Here is a 14273-nt window from a genome sequence, read left to right as displayed (position 1 = left end):
CCCAGAATCTGTCCTTCCCAGGACCATTGGCTGGCCCCCATATATAAGTGGTTCGAAGCCCTTCTTTCTGCCCAGAGCTCATTTTATCCTCTCTGCTGCCCCTGCTCTCCTGGAATCCTTTATCCTGAGGAAGAACTCCTCAAAGACAGAGAAGATGGGGATTATCAAGCCATCATGGATAATTGGGCACAGAGTGTGTGGAAAGCAAGGTCCTTGGTCCTGAGCAGCCAAGTGCTGGGGGGGGGGAGGGGCCTGAAATTCAGGTGAACTCAACAAAGGACTCCAGGACAGGGTGCATGTGCTGGGAGGCACGGGGTCCTTGGGGAGAACACAGTCTGACTCTCATGCTGCTCAGTGATTCCCTGGTCATAATTCTGGGGGAGCAGAGGAACAGCACAAGGGAGCTGGCATGTCCTTCCTGGGGAGGGACCTGAGTCTGGGCCCGGTGTCCCTGGGCGTGTGGCCTGTGACTCATGCAGACATGGACGAGGTCCCTGAGCTGAGGCGGGAAGGGTCTGGTCCTGTGCACAGAGCAGGTTGGGAAAGTTTCCAAAGGGCTGGGAGGGCTTTCTTGGCATCAGGGTTGTGCCCCGCCCCCCCATCAGCCTAATGAGCAGTAGGAAAGGCTGTGCTCCTGCTGGGGACTGTGGCCAGCCCTGAGCCCTGCTGTCTGCTCTGGGGCCCAGAGCTGTGGGCTGGCCCTGCCTCCTCTCTGTAGGTGTTCACCTGCCTCCTGCCCTGTGTCTCCCCAGCTCTGAGAAAATGGAGGATTGCTGCAGGGGCTCTTTGCTCTCCCTTCTCCACTCCCTGCTTCTCCTCCTCCAGCTGCCTGCTGGGGGGTCTGCAGGTGAGTGTGTCCCCTCCCCCTTCCTGTGTCTCTGTGGGGTGGATGTGAGCCCCCAGGAACTCTGCTGGTGTCTCCATCAGGATGGATGGCTACTGGTGGAGACCCTGGCTCTAGAGAGATTCTGGTGATCCCCCAAGTGCTAGTTGTAATTAAAGATTTATGAAGAATCCCAGAACTGTAAAATAAGGGCAGGGGACCACGACCGTTGTCTAATGAGGACTTCATGTCTTATAAATTAATATTGTGAATTTCACTATGAAAAGTGTGAAAATGAATTTCCCCTCATTTCTTGTTTCCTGACTCTATTGGTATCTAACCACTTATTCTGTGATTAATTCACTACACCCACATACTGACAGGGTGTCCAGTGTGTGTTAGGTGCTACTCTATGTACAAAATGTCAGAGTATCTGTCTTCACAGAGCTCCTTCTGGCAGGAGACAGCGAATACTAAATACCACAACCCCATACAATCTACGTCTGTTAGAGGAGTGCAGAGCATGGGACAAGGAAGTAGAGCAGGGTGTGGAAGTGAGATGTGCAGGAGGGCAGGCAGCAGTGCTCCATAAGGTGGCCAGGGTAGGCAGTGAGATGCAAATGAACTTGGTGGAGGTGGTGTGTCATCGTGTGAGGATGCCCCTGGATTGAGGGTTTCTGTCATGTGGAACAGCCAGGGCAAAACTGGCAGTGTGCCTGTGTGTTCAAGGAGCAAGGAGGTAAGTGTTGCCTGGAGCTGAGTGAGGGAGAGGGAGGAAAGCAAGTGTTGGTGGTCAGAGAGCAGTGGGGGGCTCATCCCTATAGAGCCTGTGGGCCATGTGGGGAACTGTGGAGCCACTGCTGGGTTTTGAGCAGAGGAGGGACATGGTATTGTTTACAGGTTGAAGAGTCACATATATGGGCTGGAGATGGCATAGTCACAGGGAGCCTAGTCACTGTCATCCTGCAGGTGAGACATATAGTGACTCAGCCAAAGTTGAGTAGCACAGGAGGTGAGAAGTCACTCTTCTGAGGTCCAGCAGGGGTCTTTCTGCAGAAGTGTCCTATAGCAACATGTCCATCAGTTCTCAGACGACCGAAGCCTATGAGGGGTGGTGGCAGTGAAGTGAACCTTCCGTTGTCAGAAGTAGTGATTTGGGTCTTGTGAGAGGGGGCAGGTTTTAACAGAAATAACTGTGGACTCTAGATATAGTGCACATGTAATTCAGCAGAGTACTAAAATATGGGGACAAATATTTAACTTAGGAGCATGTGTGGGTAAGTTCGTAAGTGTGGCCGAAGGAACAGAGAGGTTCCACCTAGGCCACAGGGGCTTTGGGTCATTTTTCAGTCCTGTCCTAAGAGGAGGCAGGTTGGAGCTGTGGATCTCAGAATGTGGTCCCTGTACTATTAGTAACAGAATCCCTGCTACCTCTTTAGAAAGGCACATTCCTGGACCCAACCCAGACCAACTGAACCAGGAGCTCTGGGGGTGGAGCCCAGCAGTCTGTGTTTCACAGGCCTTCCTGGTGTTTGTGATGCCTGTGGAAGGTTAGAACCACTGAGTTAGAGTCCTTCATGGAAGAGCCTGGAGCCAGGAGCACAGGCTGCTGAGGGAGTCTCTGTGACAACATTGCTGTGTCTCAAATTTGTTAAAAGCAAACTTGCCCTGATTCAGAGTGATCACAGCTAAGTACCTCAGATCAGGGCCTCTCATCTGACGCTTATCCCCACCTACCTGGGCCTCCACCTGACAGTGTGTTCCCTTCCCCATCCTGCATCTCTCCAGCTTTCTCACTGCTATGTCTGTGTTCACAGAGGAGTTCATGGTGATTGGCCCCTCGGACCCCATTGTGGCAGTGCTGCGTGGGGACGTCACACTACCGTGTAGTGTGTCCCCAGCCATGAATGTGGAGAACATGGAGCTGCGGTGGTTCCGCTCCAAGTTCTCAGAAGCAGTGTTCATCTATCAAAACCAGCAGGAGCAGAGAGAGGAGCAGTTGGCCCAGTACACAGGGCGGACCTCACTGGTGAAGGAATTCCTCACCTGGGGGGAGGCTGCTGTGCGCATCCACAATGTCCAGGCTTTTGACAACGGGATGTATACCTGCTTCTTCAGAAAGGGAAGCTTCTATGAATCTGCCAGTTTGGAACTGAAGGTAGCAGGTGGGTTGTCGATCTATATTTAGGGTTCTGTAGCATTGGAGTTGGAAACAAACTTGAGGCCAAGAAAATCAGCCCCTCATTTTACAGATGAAGGAAAGGAGGGTCTTCACTTATTCATTAATTCAGAGTGACTATATAAAATCCCTATAAAGTGTCAACCCCCCTTCTGGGCACCTGGAGTCATCACTGAACCAAACAAAGTTCCCTGTTCTGCAGACTTTATTTTCTAAAAGCAATAAAAATGTAAACGGAAGGGTTATAGAGGAGGATGTTAGATGGTGATTAGTAGGACTTTACCAAATGGATATCTGGGGTTGAGAGTTCCAATCAGAGAAACACCCATGTGAAAGAGCTGAGGTAGGAGTGTGGGTGATGTTTTGGGACACACAGGGAGGCCACGTGGTTGGTGAGACAAGTGGGTGGTAGCAAGCGGGTAATCTTAGAATGAAGAGGTGTTCCTGATTCAGTTGCACAGAGAAGAGATTGATCAGGAAAGCTCATGAGGAACACACACTTGAACAGGTACTCGGGATCACCAGACTCTCCCAAAGGGCTTTTCTGGTTTGCGGTCTGGATTATATGGGGCAAGGAGGGAATGCTGATTGTGGTTATGAACAGTTATCCAAATAGTCCTGGGGCTGGCATGCTGATGGGCGTAGGTGAGGGAAGTGGGGAGTAATGGACAGGAGTTTTGTTGGGGTTGGAGGCAGATGTCAGAGTATAGAAGGCTTTGTGCTGCATAATGAGTTTTAGATGTAGAGGTGAGGAAATTTTAAACAGAACAGTCTAAGGTTGGGGGGTTTTCTTTGATAGCATGAGGCAGGATGGATGAGAGGAGAGTAAGACTGGAGGCATGGATATAGTAACACAGTGGAACGTTGTCTGTCTGACTTCATGTAGGGGCAGTGGGTGAGAGACATCTGGCTTCAGAGAGGTTTGGAAATTAGAATCAAGTGAGTCAGCAGATTTGGGGACTTACATACGTTTCAATGAGGGGAGAAAGCACCCACAGTCACAAGTTTCCTCAAATAAATGCTGAAAAAAAAGTTAGGCCTCTCTTCCCTATTTTCAACAGGGACAATTAAGCCTCTTACCCTTAATTTTTATTTGTCTTGACAGTGGACCTTGGCTGGGTTTGCTCACATAGTGTTGTTTAGCTGGCTGTTGACTGGTCTAGGGCAGTTTCAGCTGGAAAGGCAGTGCTAGTCTGAGCATGTCCCTCCCATGGCAGAGGGCAAGGCAATGGCACAAGCAGCTTCCAACCTCTGCTAGAGTCACATTCCCTGAACTCTCAGTGGCCCAGTCAAGTCACGGCATGGAGCCCAGAAGCAGAGTGTGAAGGCCCTAAATATATGTGGCAGAAGGCCAGCTGGATATAGGGAAGGCTGAAGGATTGGGATATTTTCATCATCAGACTATCACGGATGGGGCCCAGTATGAACCAGTTCAGGGTTTGAGTTTGAAGCATCTGTGAGGAATCCCGGCAGAGCTAACCCCAGGGATGTGAATACTGGGGAGGGAGCTCAGGAGGTAGGTAGGGTTGTTGAAGGTGGAAGTGATGTACCAAGTGGCAGTGGGTGTGCAAGCAGATGCCCTGGAGAGTGTGTGAGGTGAGAAGAGCAGAGAATGATGAAGTCTGAGATCAAATTCCTCCTTCTGTCACTCTGGGCAGTGGACTACCCACCCTCATGGTTGGGGAGAAGGGTCCTGCCCTCTGTGCCTGCCGCAGGTCCCCATGCTCCTTCTCTCTGTTTTCTGTGGCAGGACCCCTGCTTTGCTCCCTGCAGTGTTCACTCCCCAGTGGGGCCTCCAGAAAGCAATGCTGCCCTTGGAGTTGTGCATGGTCAGGCTGTGCTTGCATTGTGGTCTCTGGGTAGTCTTCCTGTGCTCTCCAGCTTCTCTCTTGCAGGTGTGGGCTCTGTCCCTCAAGTGCACATCCAAGGGCCAGAGGAGGATGGGGTCCGAGTGGTGTGCATGGCCTCGGGGTGGTTTCCGAAGCCCGAGGTGCGGTGGAAAGCTCTCAGTGGGGAAAAGTTCTTGACATTTTCTGAGACCCATGCCCAAGATCCTGAAGGGCTGTTCAGTGTGGAGGCCACTCTAGTTGTGAGGGACAGCTCTTCAGGGAATGTGACCTGCTCGCTCCTCAACCCAATCCTGAGCCAGGAGAAGGCGATGGCCATTATCATCCCAGGTCGGTGCTGTTTCCCTCTCCCAGTAGGGCCATAGGGAGGGGCTGGGAGTCCCTGGGTGTGCTGGGTGGGCTGTCCTGGGCCATTCCCCTGACTGTGTGTTTGGCCGGACACAGAGGACTTCTTTCCCCGAACTTCTCCCTGGATGTCAGCTTTCATGGTGATCCTGACCTTGCTGATGCTCTTACTCCTTGGGACTGCCTACTATACCAAGAGAGAACATACTGCAAAGTGCCGGGAGGTGCAGGAATGGAAGAAACTCCATAGGGAAAAGGAGGAGGACCAGCAGGCAAAGGTGCAGGCACTGAAGACCAGAGGTAAGGCAGGACAGTGGCCAAGGCCTGTGAGTGTGGCAGCTGGTGCAGAGGAAAAGTAGACAGAGGGCCCTTGCCCTGGAAAGGGTGGCTGAGGAGGTCCAGAGAGGACAGCTGGAGCTGTGGAGTCTTGATGGATCTGGACCTATAACTTCTAGGATACTGAGATGTGCATTTGTGGGTTTGCCAGGTGCAATGTTTGCTATTCTTAGGGATGGGACTTCATGTTTATTTTTCACTCTCTTTCAGATGAACTCCAAGAAGATCTTGGTAAGTTCTGCTTTTCCTCCAGAACTTTCTGTGTCCCCTTTGTAGGAGATTCTGGTTCTTAGCTCACCTGTTTCCTGTGTTGCCTTTCAGCCTGGAGGAAATCTGTTTACCTGGCTGGTGAGTGACTGTCCAGATGTTCTTGGGTCTCTTGTTCCACCTAAGTCAAGGTATCTCCTCTCCTTGTTTCAGTCAGGAACTGAGGACCCTTTCCTGGGGCAGAAGTGGAAGCTGGTGGGAGGCAGAACCCTGTTCCATGAGCTTTCCCTAATCTGGGCCACTGTTTCTCAGCCAATGCTTGGGTACCTGGGGGTGATGGTGGTCCCTGGAGCCTGTCATGCATCTTGGGTTTATTCCAATGCTGACCTTCCCCCCATATTGCTAGGTTTTCAGCCTTCAGTGCAACTAGTTCTCAGTCAGAACCTGGAATCCAAAAGCCAGCTGCTCTGTGATTTCAGTAAAGTAACTATATAAAATAATAGGGTCATTAAGGTTAGGAATGTAACATCAGCTACATAATACTAATCAGGGAGAGTGTGTTTTCTCTAGTTCCTGGAAGTTGTGATCACAAAGTGACGGATAGAGGACTGGACAGACTATGTGTGAGAATGTGGTGGAATGAGCTGTCAATGCCCCCAAATAGCAATTGTGTTATCTGAGAAGGATTGGCCACTATTTATTTATTTATTTATTTATTTATTTATTTATTTATTTAAAGATTTTATTTATTTATTTGACAGAGAGAGACAGCCAGTGAGAGAGGAAACACAAGCAGGGGGAGTGGGAGAGGAAGAAGCAGGCTCCTAGCGGAGAAGCCTAATGTGGGGCTTGATCCCAGCTTTCTGGGATCACGCCCGGAGCCAAAGGCAGACGCTTAACGACTGCGCCACCTAGACACCCCAGGATTGGCCACTTTTAACCCTAGAGTTCATCTCACATCTCTGCCTGAATTCACCTCTCCTTTTGGGTTATTTCTCAAATACCTCTGTGTTCAAATTCACTGGATGTAGTAATGGTTTTTTACAGTTATGAAATAATGTATATTTTATCCCTATAATCTTTTCATACAATGTATAATTTTCTTATATAGATTATTTTATTTTATTTTACGCTCTTTTTAAGAGAGATTGAGAGGGAGAGAGAGAGAGAGTGTGTGTGAGCCAGCCAGTTGGGGAGATGATGGGGGGCATAGGGTGAGAAGGAGAGAGAGAATCCTGCTTTAAGCAGGCTTCACAGTGCAGAACCCGATACGGAGCTTGTCTCATGACACTGAGATCATGATATGAGCCATTATCAAGAGTTGGAAGCTTAATTGACTGAGCTACCCTGATGCCTCACATTGTATAATTTTTGACAAATTGTAGCAAAATTGACCACAGAGAGAATAAGAATTTTTGAGTTTTTTTTGAGGCCTGGGACAGCTACTTGGCTTGGCAAAGGTGACACAGCAGCAGCAGACAGGGGTGGAACTCAGTCTGCAATGCAGACTTTCTGACCTGTGGTCCAGGTAATTTCCCACAACACTCTGCTGTCAGCCATGGCAGGAGGTCTTCTCCTCTCCAGCCTTTCCCTACTCTGCAGCTACTGTCACCTGTAGCCCAGAGGACAGGCAAGGGCCAGTAGATCAATGCTGAGCAGGCTTGTTCTGACTGAGGTCTCACCAGGGTGTGTTCCCTTTCAGTCTGGAGGAAGGCACAGCTATATGCAGGTAAGTGACTCAGTTTCCTGTTATCTTACCTCCCCAGCCTCAGCTGCCCCCTTCTATGTCACAGACCCCACACCAGGATGGGGTTGGTGTCCATGCTCCCCTTGTCACTTCTGTCTTCTTCTGAAGACTGCAAGGACTGTCCTTGGGAACACAGATCTGCCTCCATTCTGACCCATCCTCTACAGCAGGTCACTGTTAGGGTTACCAACACCCTCTGAACACACTTCGTTCAATTCATACTTTTAATTGGTCGTTGACAACGGAGAGGTCATTTATAAGGAGAGTCTTGAACAAGGTAGTGATGCTATAAATCAGAAATGGTTGTTTGTAGAGGATTTCAGAAATCAAGCTTGCCTGTGTAGGACTCAGGTCTTCCTAAGTGGATTGTTGGTTCTGAGTACATTTTACCCTGAAATTCCTACTTTTTTTTTTTTTTGGCTCTGGTTAAATTTTCCCATTTCTTGCTATACTTCTGGCATGCTGGTTTTCATTTTTTTTCCCCTCATGCTCTGACTCCCTGTCCAAATTGGGCTTCTTCCTTTAAGACTCCTTAGTTGCTACTTTAAGACTCCTTAGTTGCTACTTTAGAGCAGGTGTTCTGAACCTGAGATCCAGGGCCACCAGGATATTTATGGATTCCTGGAGGTGGGGTCTGTGAGCCACCTAGCAATTATATACAATATCTTTTATATATGTTTGTGTAACTAGAGCAATAACATATATATAATCATATTATATTATTTAATATGTATTATATATTAAATGACATTATGATATATGATATGTATGTATTTTTTACTTTTTATTTATTTTTAATTTTTTTTTAAGAATTTATTTATTTATTTGACAGAGAGAGAGACAGGCAGTGAGAGAGGGAACACAAGCAGGGGGAGTGGGAGAGGAAGAAGCAGGCTCATAGCGGAGGAGCCTGACGTGGGGCTCGATCCCATAACGCCGGGATCACGCCCTGAGCCGAAGGCAGACGCTTAACCGCTGTGCCACCAAGGTGCCCCTATTTATTTTTAATTTTTAATTTTTTATTATGTTATATGTTAATCACCATATGTTAATCATCATTAGTTTTTGATGTAGTGTTCCATGATTCATTGTTTGCGTATAACACCCAATGCTCCATGCAATACGTGCCCTCCTTAATACACATCACTGGCCTATCCCAATCCCCCAACCCCTTCCCCTCTGAAACCCTGTTTGTTTCCCAGAGTCCATAGTCTCTTGTGTATGTATTTTTTAAAAAAAAGATTACTAATAATTGTTCACAACTATTATCCTTTCTTTTAGAAAAATATTGCACTTACCTGATGGGCTTGAACTTGGTCAGGTTTATTAGAGGCAATGTGTGAAGATTTCAAAAGGAGAAATGTAGGGGAGTTAAAATTCTTTACCAGGGAAAAGTGAGGTTCAAATCAGGAAAGAAAAAAATTTGTTGGGAGAAGAGGAGGAGATGAGAAGAAAAGTAGAGAGCCTCAGATTCCTTTAGAGAGATTTTGGATGGCTAAGACTGACAGAATAGAGAACACAAATCACAGCCGTGGTGGTTTGAATGGGATGCACACAGAGGGTGTGCAAGTTATTTGTGTGTATGAAAAGTAATAAACCCCTGACACCTGTCTGAGAGATTTCTGAGAAGACTTATATTTGTTTTAGGCTGTTTGGAAATAATCATCGAACTAAGTTTGCCTCTGATAATGAGATCATCTTGATCTTCTAGCGGCATTGGGACAGGAGTGTGGTCTGGGGGATCCTAAAGCAATGAAAAGCTATCCAGAGGATCCTTTAGCACTGGGATGGGTTAAAAATCTGAGCCACTTCAACCTGTATAATATGTGCTTTTACTGTTTGGCTGTTTCTTTTTTCTTTTTATTATTATTATTATTATTTTTAGTGTTCAATGATTCATTTCTGTTTATGATCAGGGATAGACTGTGAGAGCAGAGAAGGGGAAGTCAGAGGTGATGGAGGCCAAGGGTCCAGATGTGTGAGGCTCCTTAGAGAGCCTCAGTGATTCTTGGGATTTGTTTGAAAAAATGATGATCAAATAGTCATTCTTTAGCATTTCCCTCTTCTCTGCTGAATTTATGTGCATGTGTTTTGATTTTTTAAATTTTACAAAGGTATTTTATATTTATTTATTTATTTATTTATTATTTATTTATTTAATTTATTTATTTATTTATTTATTTATTTTTATTTATTTAAAGAGCATGTTGGAGTGGGTGGAGGGGCAGAGGGAGAGAGAGAATCTCAAGTAGAATCTATGCCCAGTGTGGATCCTGATGGGGGTGCTGGATCCAACCACATGAGATTATGACCTAAGCCAAAATCAGGAACCAAATGCTTAAATGACTGAGCCACACAGGAGCCACTGAAGTGCGTGTATTTTAAAGTATGCCTTGCATATTTGTATTTTGATCTCCCCCATTCTTTTCAAGAAAACCTTGTTTTCATGATGGATATGTGTCTGGGGATTGAGAAAGTATAATTTAAAAGTGAAATTGGATAGGTCAGTGATGGGTATTAAGGAGGGCACATACTGCACGGTGCCCTGGGTGTTATATGCAAATAATGAATCATGGAACACTACATCAAAAACTAAGGATATACTGTGTGGTGACTAACATAACATAATAAAAATTATTATTAAAAAATAAATAATAAATAAAAGTGAAATCAGGCATAGATTCTTTTTTCAGGTTGTTATCCAGCCTCTCAGTGGTGTTAAGCTTTTTTTTTTTTAAAAGATTTTATTTATTTATTTGACAGAGATAGAGACAGCCAGTGAGAGAGGGAACACAAGCAGGGGGAGTGGGAGAGGAAGAAGCAGGCTCCCAGCGGAAGAGCCTGACGTGGGGCTCGATCCCAGAACTCCGGGATCACGCCCTGAGCCAAAGGCAGACGCTTAACGACTGAGCCACCCAGGTGCCCTGGTATTAAGCTTTTTGGCTTGGCTTTCATGGGAAGGCTGTAGCATGATGGCTGTGTGTGTGTATGTGTGTGTGTGAAAGAGAGAGAGAGAGAGAGAGAGAGAGAGAGAAATGCATCAGCTGAACATTTCCAAAAGATATTTCCCTGTAACTCCTGCATCAGTGTATTTCAGAAGACTAGGCATAGACACCAATGTGTTCAGACTTCTCAAAGCCTTAACATGAAACATGTGGTTCTCTTGTAGATTGGCGGAAGGAGAAATTCCAGCCCTGTGAGTTACTTTGAGTTCTTTCTGATGATTCTACTGCTGCCCTCATGGCTGCTGACATCTCCTCAGCTTGCTGTGATGATACAGATGTTGGCCCCGTCAATTGTGGTGGGGTCAGATGGGGCAGTGAAAGTCACAAAGGTGGGATTGGTGGGTGTGGATGATATCAGATGCTAAAGAGATACCCTTCAGTGATGGAGTCCAGTCTGGTTCTCAAGTGCCCTGTGACATGTCTAACCCCCAGATCAGTCTTTTGGTTACTTCTCCTGGTTGGAGGGGTGTGTACATGAGTCACAAGACTCTTATCTCAGGAGGCTTAGCCCTGCCCACATGCATCTAGGTGTCTGGGGGGTGATGTGTGCCTTCTTATGGGGTAGGGGGAGACCTCAAATGATTGGTAATTCTCTCTGCAGTGTCTGTCACTCTGGATCCAAAGTCTGCACATCCCAGCCTTGCTGTGTCTGATGAAAAGACTAGTGTGACCTTGAAGGATACAGCTGAGGACCCAACAATACTCTTTAGCATCCTAGGTCGGGAGAGCATCACATCAGGGCGTTGTTACTGGGTGGTGGAGATCAGGAATGGAGACAAAAGTGAATGGTCTCTAGGGGTCTGTAGGGGAGATGTGGACAGGAAATCCTTGCACTTAGAGAGCCCAGAAAAGGGGATCTGGGCTGTGGGAAGATATTTGGAAAATTATTATGCCTGTTCTATCTTTCGGATTCTACTATCCTGTAGACAAGTTCCCCACAGGGTGGGGGTTTTCCTGGACCTCAAGGAAGGGGATGTCTCCTTCTACAACATGACTGATGATTCCCACATGTTCTCCTTCCCTCTAGCTTCCTCCTCTGGAACTTTGTTTCCATACTTCATGTTGAGGTCAGGAGATGTGTCCTTGACCATCTGCTCTGTGATGGGTGGGCCTGCAGAGATCCTTGTGCCCCTTAACAATCCTCCTTCTTCATTGGAGGAGCCTGTAAGCCTCTCAGGGGTAGGGCTCAAGTCAGTCTCTGATGTTGATGGTGCTCTCCCGGGGGCCGAATCTCCATTACTCCCCTGCAGCCCTGAAGCTATGTCCCCATAGAACCCCACCACTGTCCCAGACTCCTCATGGTGGCTCTTACTGGAACTGCAGAGTCCCTGGGGCAAAAGCCTCTGGTGTTAACCCTGGATGACATGGTATCTTGCCCTCCTGCTTTGGATGCAGACTTCTTGGGGTGTGGTTATGAGAATAGTCAGTTCATGCCTTGTGCTCAGGTAAGAGAAGTTAAGGGTTGACTGTTGTTTGTGCTGATTTAGAACAGGCTGAATTTTACTATTGGAAGTCATGTTTCTTTTGGTCAGAGAAATTATTTCATGAAGTCTTTATATTGTTTGGGTATGAAAGGAGATGAGGGCTGAATGACTCTGCAGAATTATATGGTGTTTGTTTTATCTAGCTTGAGTTGTGCAGATGAACCCAGAGGCTACAGGTGGGTCATCAGCTGTTTTGGGAAATCTACACTCTGACCAGGGACATTGGTCATCCAAAAATTTCTGGAGAAATGGATGGCTGATGGACTTTAAGAAGAGATGAGTCTAATATTCCATTGTATAAACTTCTTATTCTGCAGGAGATGAAACACACTTATCATATCTTTATAAATTTCTGTTACTTTGAAAAAGTAGTGCTGTGTTACATCAAGGAATTAAGGATGAGGATCTGGGTTCCCCTTTTGTGTCAACACCAGTTGGAAAGAACAGAACTGCCACTAGAACAAAGATGTGAATGGTGAAGAGAGTTTTCAGATGCCAGGTGAATTGAAGAAAGCATTGATCATGAACACGGTTCCAGGATCTATGTACTGCCTCTCAGTAATTCCAAGTCTAATGACAAAAGTATCAACCACAGCAACCTAAAAGACACCAGACTATTTAGGACTCAGACCTTCAGGCATGAAGGTGTATTCACTCCACAGGTAGAGAAGTCAGACCTGCTGTGCTTCTGGGAGAGATGAGAAGACACAGAATCAGAAGTAGAAGAAAGAAGTCACAGATATCAGTTCCTGCCTGTGACCAATAAGAAAAAAAGGACTGTGGTAGCTTTGCATATTTTTCTTTCTTGTCATATAGATGTATTTATTTGTATTTATGATCTGTTTTCTTCCTCTCTCTTCTTCTTACCCTTTTGATTTTATTCAAGGTGTTGATGGTTATGTTTAAAATAGAGCCTCTATAGGAAACCTTCAAAATTCTAGAGGAGAACACAGGGAGCAATGTCTTTGACCTTGGCCATAGCTACTTGGTACTAGACACATCTCCAAGACAAGGGGAACAAAAGCAAAAATGAACTATTGAGACTTCACCCAGATAGGGTGAAGGAAACAATCAACAAAACTAAAAAGCAGGGTACAGAATGGGAGAAGCTATTTGCAAATGATATTCTTGTTAAAGGGTTTTACCCAAAATCTATGAGGAACATATTAAGCTCAACAACCACAAACCAAATAATCCTGTTAAGGAATGAATAGAAGACATGAACAGACATTTTTCCAAAAACACATCCAGATGGCTAACAGACACATAAAAAGGGAAATACAAATCAAAATCACAAAACCACAATGAGATACCACTTCACACAGTCAGAATGGCTAAAATCAATTGCACAGGAGACAATAGGTGCTGGCTAGGATGTGCAGGAAGGGGAATCCTCTTGTGCTGTTGGTGGGAATGAAAACTGGTGCAGCCACTCTGGAGAAAAGTATGGTAGTTCTAAAAAAGCTGAAAATAGATCTACCACATGATCTAGCAATTGCACTACTCAGTATTTACCCAAAGCATAGAGAAATACACATTTAATGGAGTACATGAACCCCAATGTTCATAGCAGCAATGTCCACGTTAATCAAATTATGGAAAGAGCCCAAATGCCCAATGAGTGTTAGATAATAAAGAAGATGTGGTATATATATATATATATATATATATACAATGGAATACTATTCAGTCATCAAATCCTGCCTTTTGCAATGACATGGATGGAGCTGGAGTGTATTATGCTAATCAAAAGAAGGCAGTCAGAGAAAGGCAAATTCCATATGGAATTCCTTAATTCCACATATGAGGAATTGTGGAATTTAAGAAACAAAACAGATGAAAATTTGGGAGGGGTAAAAGAGAGAGGGAAACAAACCATGACAGACTCTTTTTTGTTGTTGTTGTTAAAGATTTTATCTATTTATTTGAGAGAGAGAGCGTGTGAGTGTGAGTGGGGGTGGGGGGCAGTGGGAGTGGGAGAAGCAGACTCCCTGATGAGCAGGAAGCCTGATGACTTGGGGCTCAATCCCAGGACCCCAGATCATGACCTGAGCTAAAGGCTGTAAATTAACTGACTGAGTCAACCAGGCACCCCCCATGAGAGACTCTTAACTACATAGAACAATGGAAGGGTTGATGGAGGGAGGTGGGTAGGGGATGGGATAGATTGGTGATGGTTATTAAGGAGGGCACTTGTTGTGATGAGTACTGGGCATTATACATAATGATAAACCACTGAACTCTACTCCTGAAACCAATTTGAACTATATGTCAACTAAATAGAATTTAAGTTAAGAAAA

At 45.9% G+C, this 14273-nt stretch overlaps 2 protein-coding genes across 2 annotated transcripts; both read left to right on the top strand.

The window, feature by feature from the left end:
- Positions 1-409: 409 nt before the first annotated feature.
- Positions 410-6137, top strand: LOC103682329 (butyrophilin-like protein 1). Its single transcript, XM_040644616.1, has 4 exons — positions 410-513; positions 2612-2988; positions 4898-5179; positions 5294-6137. Exons 1-4 carry the CDS (start codon positions 410-412, stop codon positions 5551-5553), a joined length of 1023 nt encoding a protein of 340 aa, XP_040500550.1. The 3' UTR covers positions 5554-6137.
- Positions 5687-11811, top strand: LOC121106031 (butyrophilin subfamily 1 member A1-like). The gene is made up of 4 exons (XM_040644615.1): positions 5687-5761; positions 5852-6220; positions 10654-10818; positions 11084-11811. Exons 1-4 carry the CDS (start codon positions 5687-5689, stop codon positions 11759-11761), a joined length of 1287 nt encoding a protein of 428 aa, XP_040500549.1. The 3' UTR covers positions 11762-11811.
- The last annotated feature ends 2462 nt before the right edge of the window (positions 11812-14273 follow it).

The sequence above is a fragment of the Ursus maritimus genome, unplaced genomic scaffold (genome assembly GCF_017311325.1).
Source record: "Ursus maritimus isolate PB19 unplaced genomic scaffold, ASM1731132v1 scaffold_30, whole genome shotgun sequence".
In the NCBI taxonomy this organism is placed as follows: Eukaryota; Metazoa; Chordata; class Mammalia; order Carnivora; family Ursidae; genus Ursus; species Ursus maritimus.
The sequence above is the reverse complement of the archived record's forward strand: the minus strand, read 5'-3'. Positions and strand labels throughout refer to the sequence as shown.

Bases quoted from the DNA above. Each gene is read 5' to 3' on its own strand.
- LOC121106031 (XM_040644615.1), top strand. From the start codon at position 5,687: ATGTTTGCTATTCTTAGGGATGGGACTTCATGTTTATTTTTCACTCTC. The intron at 5,762-5,851 runs GTAAGTTCTGCT...GTTGCCTTTCAG, and splicing joins TGAACTCCAAGAAGATCTTG to CCTGGAGGAAATCTGTTTAC. The intron at 6,221-10,653 runs GTAACTATATAA...GTTCTCTTGTAG, and splicing joins TGCTCTGTGATTTCAGTAAA to ATTGGCGGAAGGAGAAATTC.
- LOC103682329 (XM_040644616.1), top strand. From the start codon at position 410: ATGTCCTTCCTGGGGAGGGACCTGAGTCTGGGCCCGGTGTCCCTGGGC. The intron at 514-2,611 runs GTCTGGTCCTGT...GCATCTCTCCAG, and splicing joins CCTGAGCTGAGGCGGGAAGG to CTTTCTCACTGCTATGTCTG. The intron at 2,989-4,897 runs GTGGGTTGTCGA...TCTCTCTTGCAG, and splicing joins TTTGGAACTGAAGGTAGCAG to GTGTGGGCTCTGTCCCTCAA.